Source organism: Anticarsia gemmatalis, chromosome 4 (genome assembly GCF_050436995.1).
Source record: "Anticarsia gemmatalis isolate Benzon Research Colony breed Stoneville strain chromosome 4, ilAntGemm2 primary, whole genome shotgun sequence".
NCBI classification, from domain to species: Eukaryota; Metazoa; Arthropoda; class Insecta; order Lepidoptera; family Erebidae; genus Anticarsia; species Anticarsia gemmatalis.
Window position 1 is genome coordinate 8,223,143 of NC_134748.1, and position 12,744 is coordinate 8,235,886.

The following is a 12,744-nucleotide window of genomic DNA, read 5'->3' on the forward strand; positions in this document are numbered from 1 at the left end:
TTTTAGGGCATTTACAAACAGGTTCCTAGAATGATTTCATACAATTTCCATACATCTACGAAATGCTTCACTTAACTTCACTTCCAACTTTCTACTTTCAAACTCAAGCTTGAAAATCTGACAAGGGAACATACTTACATTTTATTTTTATTTTAGTGGTTATACTAAACTCGTTTATTATATAATAGGTTACAATCAAGCACGACTATTTTGTTATTTCTATCTGCCCCACGCGGCGTCAGCTGTTCCAACGTATGGAGTGTATAACTGCTAGCACGGAGCAAGATGGTGTTGTGTCAAACGATGTCAGTTTTCTTCTAGCTATGGAGCGTTACTTGTAATATTTTAGTGTAACCAAACAGAAAAAAATAAAAACAAAGATATAAGCAAATTTATCTCTGTACCTTTAGGAAGTAACTAATCAAATGAGTAAGGAGGTGACTGAAGACAAAATTACCCTTTTATTATCCCACTACTTTAAACATAGTTCTGCATTGTAAAACAAGACATGATTAATTAAAAGCTACACGGATTTTTCAACGAAATATTTAATACAATGATTTTATTACTTTTATAAATAAAAATGCAGCAGGTTTAAATGAAAACACTATGGTAGATTAATGTGCGGTTATAATATTATAAAATACTTTCAGCCTATCGAACATAATCCTATAGGTTCTAATCGATATTTACATAGAAATATGAAAGGCGGGAGGACATTACAAATCTAGAAATGACAATCGACGGGATCCCGAGCCCGTCGACTCTCAATTTACACCGGTTACTTATTATGCATACTATTAACGTGAAAACAGTCAACGAAGGCTTCGAGCGCTCAGATTAAACCGCATGCAGACCAGGTCCCGAGCTGGCGCATGACTTTTATACTCTTCCGAGTTCACAGTTCAGTCCGGCCTAGTCGTCGTGCGGGCGCGGCTCGGCGAAGCCGCGCGCCGACAGCGGGTCGGGCGCCGGCGAGGCGGGCGACGCGGCGGGCGAGGCGGCGGGCGAGGCCGGGCCCAGCGGCGACGGCAGCGTGGCGTAGACCGTGGGCCGCGGCGGCTGGTAGGACGGCGCGTACGAGTCACTGCGCGGGTTGTAGAAGGGCGAGTCGTCGGCGCAGCAGTCCAGGTTGGGCGAGTAGGGCGTGGCGGCGCCGCACGACGGCGCGTCGTCGCTGGGCCGGTAAGCGGGCGCGGCGGGCGCATACACCGTGCGGCGCGGCGGCTCGGCCTCGGGCCGGTGGTGCGACGACGGCGCGTAGGCGTCCGACCAGCGCGCCTTGCTCGGCGTGAAGTCGCCCTTCACGTACAGCTGGATGGGCCGCCGGAACCCCTTGCTCGCGTGCTGCGGCACTCCCAGGATGCAGCACTTGCTGAACCCGACCTCGGGCGACAGTAGATACTCGCGGAACTTGTTCGGGAATAACTCGATCGAGTTGAAGTTTTCATATATCGTTGGCTGAAACGAAAGAACAAAGTATTGTTAATATTTGGATAATCCTCTCAAACATATTCAAATTTACTTACAATATATCTTTAGAGTAGAATAATTAATTGTGTACTGTAAGTTCTGGACCCTTTGCGTATTCATTAAATTTTATATTATTATTTGCTGTTTATCAATTATTAGGCCCCCCACGAGAACCTCCAGGGCCCACGAATGTGTGGTACCGACTCCATTACAAGCACATCATCTACAGGCATTCCCAAATAAGTTAACATTAAAACCCACCATTATATCTGTTAAAATCAAAACAAATATAATAATAAAAAACGTACCGTCAGACGCTTCTTCTTCTTATAACTAGCCCAGTTCTGTGCTTCTAGCACCAGTTTCCCGCCAGGGCGGAGGTCAGCAAACATGCGACGAAACGCTCGCTTCAGGCCAGCATCACCCCAGTTCAAATGCATCCACTTGGTGGTTGACAGGCACAATATCAGATCGAACTGAGGACTCTCGGCGCCGCTGCCCACCGCGACCTCCTCGCGTGGCACGTAGTTGCCCTGCAAAATAAATCATTTATTTTATATTAATAATGATACTTCGTCTTAGATGTCGAAAATTGTGTAATTCATAGTTGAAAGATTGCGTGCAGATGTAGTCGTTTGCAGGGATCAATATTAAACAAGCTAAATGTTGCAGTACATTATGCAATACTGAACAGTGATCAACCTACTTATTGCTCATAAACCTTAATTTAGTCATCACCATTAATAGATCTGACTAGTCCCCAACACTTTTAGCAACTGTTAGTGTCCCACATGATGAAATAATATAGCCAATTTTTAACAGCCTTGTAAATCATTAGGAAAATAATTGATTCTATTAGGGTTTTTATTTTCATCTGAATTAATATTACGGTCCATAAGGTTTTTAACATACCTGTTTAAATGTAACATTGTATGGGAATGCAGGTGGTGTAACATCAGCTGTCGAATCACCAAGTGGTCCATATAACATGGACATAGACATTGGAAAAAAGCATGCTCCACCATCCTGCTTGTGTATCGCCTTCCTGTTCTTCCGTGGCCTCTTCAGTTTCCTCCCGGACAAAGCTTTCTTGATGTCTTCATTCTTATCATTCTTGTGATCAACACAATCATCACACTTATCCCCCTTACACTTATCACAATCTGTCTCTGTCTTCTTAACATCTCCTATATCTTGTTTCTTCTCATCATCCCTCTTTGGTTCTGCCGGAACTGGAATGAATGATGTCAGATTCTTTCTCGCTCTGCCTGTAACAGTTAAAAATATACTATTACTAAAACTGTATCATAGATAATTAGTAAACATCAACACATGTTGCCAACTGAAGCTGGGGGCCTTGATTAACATAAACAGTAATAAAACTAATAGCATCAAAATGCAACCAACTGCTAGGCCATAAATAAACCAAGAGAAACAATGACTGATACACTTTTGTATATTATTTTAGATTCAAACTGCTTTTAAACATATTCCTATCATTTATAACAAGCCCAGTAAAATAAAGTCCTCCTAAGATTAGTAGAAATAAATATGCTGTAAATATGGTTTTGTTTGAGAAAAGAATACATACCAATTAGAACAGGATCAATGTCCATCCCCACAACAGATCTAGCTCCAAGTTCCCTTGCCACTGCCACTGAGATGTGGCCAACATTGCACCCAATATCCAATACATCTTTATTCTGGAATAGATGCCGATGCATCTCAAACACTTGCAGCCGTATGTCCATCATTGCATTTAGGTTTCGATAACCATAGTACCTGAAATGTTTAAATAACATTCATATATTTCAATAAGTCCAGATAAATTTAGTATGTAGTTAATTAACTAGTTCATCATGAAAAAATCTTACACAATTTTAATTTAGAGGTTACATCTTACTGCTAGTGGAATAATAACAGTAAAATTAAAGTTAAGTTTACACTTACTACACACTAAGGTTACTGCTACTGTCTTTCGCACTCCTAAAGTGGTCACATAGTTATTGTGAGTCAATATAATAAATGTAACTTTTAGATTTTACATACCTGTCATAATTTCCATATTGGTATCTTGAATTCTTAGGGTGGAAAGTGGGCAACTTTTGTTCCTCCTCAGTCTTAGGTTTAGTGCGGTGTGGTGATGCAGGACGCTCTGGTGGAGCCGTCCTCTGTTGAGGTCTTGCTCGCATCCAGGCTCCAGGTTGAGGCACTACTGGACTCACAATTTTATCTAATGAATCCATACGGCGTAACTTTTTGGGATCTTTGCCTTTCTGTGATGCATTATCACTATCACTGCAAGAACGCTTTCGTGCTTTGCATGCTGATGATGTAGACGGCTCAGGTGGTGGTGGCTCTTTGATACCTTCAATAACAACTTCAGGAATCTCCTCTGCTACATGTGCAGGAGACGTGTTATCTGTTGTGCGGCGCCTTAGCCTAGCTTTCTTGCGCGGTTTGCGTTGCTGCATCTCTAACCTCTTTTCATACTCCTCATTATCTAAAGGCTCCATCAAATTCAATGGATCCCTTATATTAGGAGGTATAATAACATCAATTTTGGCCTTATGTCGTGGTGGAGTCGGCAACGGCGACGACTCAGGTGTCACAGCATTCATAGCTCTGTTAATATCCTCATCTTGAAGACTGTTAAGGTTGAGTGGATCAGATATATTTCCACCAAGCAAAAACTTCGTAGGTGGAATGAAAACTTCTTTACGTGGCCTCTTGTGTGGCAAGAAAAACTTCGAAATTGATGGAAAGCTCTGTGCCCTTTTCCTGCCCTGCTTGAATTTAGTACCGATGTAGTTCACTCGCCGTACGGTACTCCTATCTGGGTTATCCTTGGCAGGTGTGTGGCCCTTCTTACCGTGACGAAATTTCTTTTTCGTCTTTTTCGAATTACCCACACCGGACAAATCACTTTCTTTGGAAGTATTGGCATCACATGATTGCAGTCCAGCGGATTCAATAACATTGGATTCTGTAGAATCGCCAATTTCATTCTCAGAAATCTCTCCAGCTGTTTCATTTTCAGCACTTTCTACCGCGTTGCTCTCGCACGCAATTACACTTTCTTCTGGGCTACCCATTACGTATAATTTAAACGACAATTACTACATTATAAAATAATAAAACATTTGAAAAGTCAAATTTACCGCCACTTCACTTCTTGCAAAATCTACAAGGACATCCGTCAATGGTGATAAACAGTTTAACAATGCGGTTTGTTTTTATTATTACTTGCAATAAGAACTTACACTTTACCGATAATATAACGTAATTAAACAGTTACAATAGAATGTTTCACTTTACACTTATAAACAATAAGAAAACAACCCACTTTCAAAATTAAACTCAGCACTTCATGCAATACTTTGATATGGTAGCAAATGGCAATTTGATTTCATTTGTTTGAGTTTTCATACACACATTTTCTTACATGCTGGTCTGAATCTCAAAATCTTATTGGTGTTTATTAAGCAACGACACTTTTTCTGACCAATAGCGAGCCGAGCAGGAATTCAACACAGAACACAATACTGTTCCGCTTTCACGAGGAAACGAAACTTGTTGCCAGACTAAAATATTAAATTTAGGTAAGGTACGGTAACCTGCTGATAAGAATTAAGCTGTCTTTAACAGCGGGTTACTATAGACTCAAAATATGTAAATAAATATTTCATGAATTATTTTATTTGGAGTGAGTCATTATTTCGGCAAATTCTAATGTTTTGCGAGTTTACTTCGTTCCATAAATAAAAAAAAAACTTAATGTGTTGTTTTTGTTTTTTTATTAATTTTAAAATTAAATATAAATAAATAAATCGATCGTATGTATACGAATTTCCTTAATGTTTTTTTATCTTGAAAGATAGTTGCTCGCTAAGTAACCGTTTAAAGATTTTCTTTCTTATTTGTGGAAGAAATTAATGAAAGGAAATTTTGTATCACTAGATATTTGTCAGCTAATCCAGTATTCCGATTTTTTACCTTACCTTACCTTTTTTGATGAATAAAATTCATTCAAATAAATTAAAATGAAATCATTATGATATGACTAACTTGAAAATGCTTTTAAAAGTATCAATTAGGTAGGTACTACACTTTTGTGAATAAACACTGGCAAAAAAGTACGTAGGTACTAAAAATAATAGTTTGTCTTACACCCTGGCAATTTGTAGCAGTTTGTATTTTAACCATGCAACATTGATCAAAGTAAGCGTCATAAAATTTGAATTTTGAACTGAAAGATATCCGTTGTGATTCGTGTTGACAAACGATTGTTCAAGGCAACGGAATAAATAGTGAAATTAACTATTGTAAGTATTCTATTGTGTGAAAGTGTTTTATGACTCCATAGCGATATCATGTGATATTAATTACTCCCTAATCAGCCTTTTACTTTTAATAGATATAAGGCGTTAAAACATGAGTTTATAAGGTGGACTAAGTCGCTGTTTCTATTTCAGGAACGACAGAAACGGACAACGATCATTCCTGTTTTTTAAAAGTTAAAACGACGTTGATATAGATCTTTAACAAGGTGAGATTCCCTAGTGTTTATCATATTGTGTTATATGTTTATCTTACAAGTGGCTATGGTTAATAATAACATCGTATTCATCAGGATTTATGTATCTTTGCAATCGTTGTATCAAACATTTTTATTTATCCCTGATTCTACGGAGAATTGAGAAGAAAAATAAGTAGCTTGCTCCAAATTTAAAATTTTAGTTATCAAATTTTGTTTTGATTTTAGATGTCTCGAATACCTAAATTGCCACTGATGACTGCCGCTAAAGAAAATAAACCAGGACTATTGAATCGACGCCCGATCTCAAGAACATTAGCAAATGGTCTAAGTGATGCTGACAAAAAAGATCTGATTAATAATCACACCAAGCCTATAGTGCGCAGTGGTCCATCCAACACTATCCCAGCACAACGCCTGAAGAGATCAGCAACAGCACCATCATCAGTTACAGTACCCCCACCAAAGGTAAATAAAGTAGAGAAGAAGGCAGTGGTGGCTCCCAAAATCGCACCATATGATTACAAAGCAAGATTTAATGATTTGTTAGGAAAACATAAGAATATGAAAAGTGAATATGAAGACCTCAAAGAAAAACATATTGAAGTATCTGACAGTTATGAGAAAACCAAAGATTCAGTACAGAGTACCGTTAATGAAAGGGACAGATTAAAAGAAAATTTATTGAAAACTCTTACAGAGTTAAGGGAAAAATCCACAGAATTTGACAAATTAAAAGTTGACTTGGATATTCAAAAAATGGAGAATGAAAATCTCCAAAGAAAAACTGTGTTATTAGATGAAATAACAAGCAGTTTGAAGCAGAAGACAGCAGAGTTAGATAAAGTCCAGTCAGATTTTACCGAACTGACTAGACAACACAAAAGTCTTAAAGAAGAAACTGAAGCACTCAGGGTGTTAACTGATCATCTTAAAAAGATATCTATTGAATATGACAAATTACAACTTGACTATAAAGAGGCACAGCAGACTATTGCCACCTATAAGTCTGAAGCAGAAATATTGAGGAACATATTGGACGCTATGCACAAAGAACAGAGAGAATTAAGAAATACTATTCAAGATTTGAAAGGAAATATCCGTGTTTACTGCAGAATAAGACCACCTCTAGAATCAGAGCTTAACAAACCTCTTTTCAACCTGAATGTTCTTGATGCTTGTTCTATTGAAGTAGAAAAAGTTGAATTATTAAATTCTGCAAGAAAAGGAAAATCTCAACATGCCTTCACTTTTGATGGTATATTTACACCTCATGCATCTCAGGAAGATGTCTTTGCTGAGGTCTCCACTATGGTGCAGTCTGCACTAGACGGTTACAATGTATGTATATTTGCTTATGGACAAACAGGTTCTGGTAAAACTTATACTATGGAAGGTGGGTGTGGTACTGAACAGTATGGTATTATACCAAGAGCATTCAATATGATATTCACATGCATGGAAGAATTGAAGCGTATGGGTTGGGAGTTAACAGTGAAGGCATCATTTCTTGAAATATACAATGAAGTTATTTATGACTTACTCAACTCGAGTAAAGACCAAGAATCACATGAAATTAAAATGGTCAATTCTAAAGGCACTGATGTGTATGTTTCCAACTTAAAAGAAGAAGAGGTCAAGAACTCACATGATTTTATCAGGCTGATGATATTTGCCCAACGTAACAGACAGACAGCTGCTACACTAAACAACGAGCGCAGTTCCCGATCTCACTCAGTGGCACAAATTAAAATATCAGCAATTCACGAAAAACGCAAAGAGAAGTACACAAGTAACTTGAACTTAGTTGATTTGGCTGGATCTGAGAGTGGGAAGACCACACAGAGAATGGATGAGACAAAGCATATCAACAGATCACTGTCTGAGTTATCAAAAGTGATATTATCATTGCAAACCAACCAGTCACATATACCTTACAGAAACTCAAAGCTTACACACTTGTTGATGCCCAGTCTTGGAGGGAACTCAAAGACCCTTATGTTGGTAAATGTCAATCAATTTGATGAATGCTTCAGTGAGACTCTGAACTCCTTAAGATTTGCTACTAAGGTTAATAATTGTAGAGTTGTTAAGGCCAAGAAAAATATTACAATGTTTGACTCTTAATTTAAATTAATATATTATTATTATATTGACTTGATTATGTAACTGTAATATGTTTATTGAAATATATGTTAAGTTTGTCATTTTGTGACCAAAGCTCAAATAAGTTTTCATAATGTTATTTGAGCTATGTAAATTAAATAGACCTTTTGGGTTTCGAATTTGATGAAAATTGGATGATATTTATTGGTCAAGGACAACTGGCTTGTTTTTGAGCGATAAATTAATTACACATTTGGGTATCACAATTTATTTTTAAAACAATAAATCTTAATCTAATATTAATATTACAATAATGACTTGTAGCTTATTTCTTATTTAGCCTTTTCACTGTAAAGCTTCATATAGTAATACAATTAATTTCGTGCCTACGAAGCAATGTCTTATTATTAAGTAAGACTATGATAATATGTGTAGTAAATACGAAAATACGATGTTGCAAACATTAAACGTCGGCAATAAAAAGGTTAATGCTATTCTTAAATTTGTAGGATTCTGGATTAAAGCCTTGCTTTTGTGTACTTTTAAAATAGTTTCATTTATTTTTATTATAAATAACATCGACATGTTATGTACATAGTTAAAAGGATTTGTTTCTTAATTTACCCACCAACGTCTTGATAAGCTTTTTATTTTAGAAATTAACTTCACTGGTTAATTAGACTTGGCTTATAGTAGTTTCAGTTTTACTTATTAAATTGTCAATAGTTATTATGGTACAATTATGTTATTATTAATTGCTATGTATTGTTTATGAATATAATCTACACAGTATTTATTGTTTTCTTAAGAGCAAAATTGCACCTTTACTCCAAATATATCCTTACCTTGCGTAAAAGAGCAAGAAGTTGCGTGTGTACGCGTTTCTTGATGCTGGCCAGCAATCTTTCTCCTCTCTGTACCTTTAATTATACTTACACAAGGTACATAACTCAATAAAATATATAATTATAAAAATAGAAATTGTAAACTATGGTGTAAGTATTTATTGTGGTGGTTGCATACCTTAATAATGCTCTATTGATTCGATGTTATGTGTGTATTAGAAATTATCACTTGCTCTAACTTGAACGGTGGAGGTAAACTTTGTGATAGCTTGCATGCCTGAACATTTTTTAATACATATTTTGAATCCTCAATCAGCACTTGGCCTGCGATGTAACGAATTAAAAATGAAAATCCTGTAATAAGGTGATCATAATTCGTTGTTATTTGGACAGATGGCGCTAGTAGTGGGAGAATTGTGAGACTGAAGTTATTTGATCTCTGTAAGTTTTTAACCTAGTTCTATTTCGATATTTTCATTAATATTTGAGCAAAATGTAAGCAAAATCTAATTTAATTGGTTACCCTGTTATATTCCGTCAGTATTATAAAAACTAAAAAATATATAAATTAAGAATTCTGGATATTATTATACACGATAGATGGCGTTACACGTACAAAAGCCAAGAATATTCATTTTTCTTGGATCATATATTATCTTAGCTCTAAACATAATCTTGCGATTACTTAATTATAATCATACTTTATTAGTTACCGTAGTAATTTTAAAGCAAGTAATGCATAAGATTTTAACAGTTTGAACATGTGCCTCTCAACCGCTTACAGCCACGTCCGGCACTTCTAGATAATCGTGCGGGTACTTACTTAGGTATATACTTATTAAACTGATATGGATGCGGAGTAAATATAAATACCTATATATTTCGAAATATATTATTTGTCTCAATTGTATCGGCAGTTCGATAGCATAAGTATAAAATTATGTACAGGCTGTACCTATAGATATGTATGTATTTATTATTGTGCTATATTTCCAATTCAGAATAGCTACTTACCTAGTCTTCAGAGTAGGCAACCAGTACCTATCAGAAATGTCCTTGGTATGACTAGGTCAATGATCTTTTCTTCATAATCTGATAAAGAAACAGTGTAGGTATTTTACCTAGTATATAGGTACTTACACATTTTCTCCAAATCCCTTCAATCGTCTCCCGTCCCACGAGTTATTGTCTGATCCTGGACTAGTTTACTAAAACTAAGTATTTAATGCTTTTAAGAAAGTATCTAGGTACCTATAAGTACTTATTTTCTAAGGCTCGTATGAAAATTAGGATTTGCATATTTTGTAGCAAGTCACCGTATACTCTAATCTGACAACATACATATATTATGTAAACTAAATATGTATCTTAACTAAACTTGTTACTAGTTATCAAATTGATGACGCCTATCTATGTATGTATTTAAACCTATTAATATATTCCTCATTATATAAACTAGGTAGGTACAGGAAACAGAAACAAGTTTTATAAAATCATGACAGTTTATTTAAATAATTAAGGACTAGATCGAAACATAAAGCGACAAATCGCAATTCTCTTTCATATGCAAAAATATACATAGTTTTAATATACATCTCTCTCCGTGCGTCAAGTCCGGCGCGAGTGGAGCAGTACTGGGGCACAAGGCCAGGTGAGCGGTGACAACGACCGAGGGGCGAGTCCAGGGTCCCTCGCCAGAGTCTGTTCAACGTGACACATCAGGCTCCGTCGGTGCTTCGTCGCACTGCGTAGGAGGTTTCGCCGTTTCTATCGTATGTATGAGCCTATCCAAGCCATATAGGAAACCTTCCTCGTGGTTCCCTTGTTCCCATTGAGCGCGATGGTCGACCTGAAGTCCTTCCGGTACACTTCTTGTCTTGGCGAAGTCAATAAGCCAAGCCCCGACGCGTTCTTCATCGTAAATGATGAATATACTGCTGCCGACGATTTCATGGGTTTTGAAGAAATCTGAACGTTCAAAAAGTTCTCGGATTTCACGCAATCGAGCAAGAATAGCGCGACGTGCACGTTCATTATTGCCCAAAAATCTGGCCACTGTCGATGCGATCTGTTGCGGTTCACGCACTTTTTGTAGGTCGGTGAGGGGTGGTTGTCCCGGGAGCTTCACAGCTTCAATGCGAAAGCCTTGTTCAGCGGAAGAAGAGCGTTGTTCGCGGAATTGCATGTAGCGCAGTTTTGTGACAGCACGAGCCTCGTGCTCAGATTCGGTGGGAGCTTTAGGGTCCAGACGCACCATTTTGTCATAGAGATCCGGACGAGCGCGAGCGTTGCTAACTTCGTCTTCCAGGAAGGTACGTGTGCCCATCTTCACGTCCATAACGTGAGGATCCCGGAAGCCATGCAACAAGTCTTGCAGTTCGATGAATCGTTCGCCGCCGTATTCCAACTCGCGGTAGTAGCGGGGGATGGCAGCCCGCATGTGCGGGCAGGCGGCGAGCGCTTCATAAGCGTCGCGTTCAGGGTTGTGCGCCGGGTGGTCGCCGGCGGCGCGACGCTTCCACACGGTTCCTGGGCCGGCCGGCGCCAGGGAGCCGGGGTGGCCGGCCAGTTGGAACCATTCTGAAGAGCGTGATTTCAGCAAAGCATCAGATGCAGGTGCTGATAATTCCAATGCATTCTATAACAAAAACAAAACAGAAATTAATTTCATGATTTTATACATTTCCTATTTATATATTTCATTCTATGTATTCTTTGCTTATTTATCTGTATTATACATGGGTAATTAAAAATCCTTTATTTTTAATTTCAAACATGAGTATTTTATTGTTTATGTCTAAAACTTAGTTAAACTTAAGTGACCTTGTTTGTAGTATAAATTCAATGCAGGTTATGAATACTTACAATAGCTAGGAACTTGAGTAACTCGGAGGGTTGGGGGGTGGGTGCAGCGGGTGTAGGTGCGGGGGCGGGGGCTTCGGCAGGGGATGTGGTGCGTCGCCAACGTTTGAACAACGCGCCCTCATCCTTGCTGCGCCAGCGTTCCTCCTCTTTACTGGGTACTGCGACCTGAGGACAACAAAAAAAAACACGTTTAAACACCACATCACAACCGCTAAACACTTGAGACAACTTCACTTTCACACAATAACATGTTTGAACACTGATCACATTGCGATGACGTACCGCTAAAATTTTATTGGCGGCATAGAGTAGTCCACCGGGGCCCAGGCGGCTCAGCATGGACTGGCGGGAGACACTGTTCATCTTGCTGGTGACGGTCATGGCGTACGAGTGTGTGCGTAGAAGGCGCAAACACGAATGAGCGATAACAATTAGAGCACAAGGAGCGAGCGAGCGAGCGTGAGGTTACGACTGCTGCTAGCCAGCGTGTGATGTAAGTGGGAGGGACGGCGGCGGTTTTATAGAGACCTCGGCTTTCTCGTGACGTAGGCGCCGCCGCCCGCGCACCGCCCCGCGTCCACGCCGCGACGCCCCTAAGTTTTCCTAGCGCCTCCGTTTTTCACTAAAACCAAGCTGCATTGATTGATAGGGCATCGATAAAGATGCACGTTGTGACGGGATACGTACTTTACCCGTGACGAGTGAAAATCAATATCGGGTTCAAATACTTAGAGCGGGACCAACGTTTATATCGGGTTTCATAACTCTATAGTCTATTTTGTGTATTGTTAACAAAAATGTGGGATATATATTTTTTTTATTGTTAGTATTTTAGGTACCTATTTAATTGAGAAATTAATCTCGTAGGTATCTTTTGTTCATTTTTGTAAGTGTTTTGCGACTGTTTATCTTAATATA

General features: G+C 38.4%; 3 protein-coding genes across 6 annotated transcripts in view; 1 reads left to right on the forward strand and 2 right to left on the reverse strand.

Annotated features, from left to right (window-relative positions):
• Positions 1-442: 442 nt before the first annotated feature.
• Positions 443-4,899, reverse strand: LOC142972436 (7SK snRNA methylphosphate capping enzyme-like). The gene is made up of 5 exons (XM_076113547.1): positions 3,523-4,899; positions 3,065-3,255; positions 2,386-2,741; positions 1,782-2,006; positions 443-1,461 (listed from the first exon to the last, which is right to left on the reverse strand). The coding sequence occupies exons 1-5, from the start codon at positions 4,566-4,568 to the stop codon at positions 916-918; spliced, it is 2,364 nt and encodes a 787-aa protein (XP_075969662.1). The 5' UTR covers positions 4,569-4,899; the 3' UTR covers positions 443-915.
• A 770-nt stretch (positions 4,900-5,669) lies between these two features.
• Positions 5,670-8,908, forward strand: ncd (non-claret disjunctional). Its single transcript, XM_076113549.1, has 3 exons — positions 5,670-5,798; positions 5,949-6,022; positions 6,239-8,908. The coding sequence occupies exon 3, from the start codon at positions 6,239-6,241 to the stop codon at positions 8,135-8,137; it is 1,899 nt and encodes a 632-aa protein (XP_075969664.1). The 5' UTR covers positions 5,670-5,798; positions 5,949-6,022; the 3' UTR covers positions 8,138-8,908.
• A 1,536-nt stretch (positions 8,909-10,444) lies between these two features.
• Positions 10,445-12,744, reverse strand: part of IP3K1 (inositol-trisphosphate 3-kinase-like protein) — an 80,720-nt gene continuing 78,420 nt past the window's right edge. For 3 of the 4 annotated variants that reach the window (XM_076113550.1, XM_076113553.1, XM_076113551.1), the window contains 2 exons: positions 11,827-11,991; positions 10,445-11,599 (listed from right to left, as the gene is read on the reverse strand). In XM_076113550.1, coding sequence (XP_075969665.1) covers positions 10,667-11,599; positions 11,827-11,991 — 1,098 coding nt within the window. In that variant the 3' untranslated portion in view covers positions 10,445-10,666. Of the gene's footprint in view, positions 11,600-11,826; positions 11,992-12,108; positions 12,362-12,744 lie in introns of those variants that run through there. The other variant, XM_076113552.1, reaches the window with a different exon arrangement.

Bases quoted from the DNA above. Each gene is read 5' to 3' on its own strand.
- LOC142972436 (XM_076113547.1), bottom strand. From the start codon at position 4,568: ATGGGTAGCCCAGAAGAAAGTGTAATTGCGTGCGAGAGCAACGCGGTA. The intron at 2,007-2,385 runs GTATGTTAAAAA...TTTATTTTGCAG, and splicing joins ACAATGTTACATTTAAACAG to GGCAACTACGTGCCACGCGA. The intron at 1,462-1,781 runs GTACGTTTTTTA...CTTTCGTTTCAG, and splicing joins AGAAGAAGAAGCGTCTGACG to CCAACGATATATGAAAACTT.
- ncd (XM_076113549.1), top strand. From the start codon at position 6,239: ATGTCTCGAATACCTAAATTGCCACTGATGACTGCCGCTAAAGAAAAT.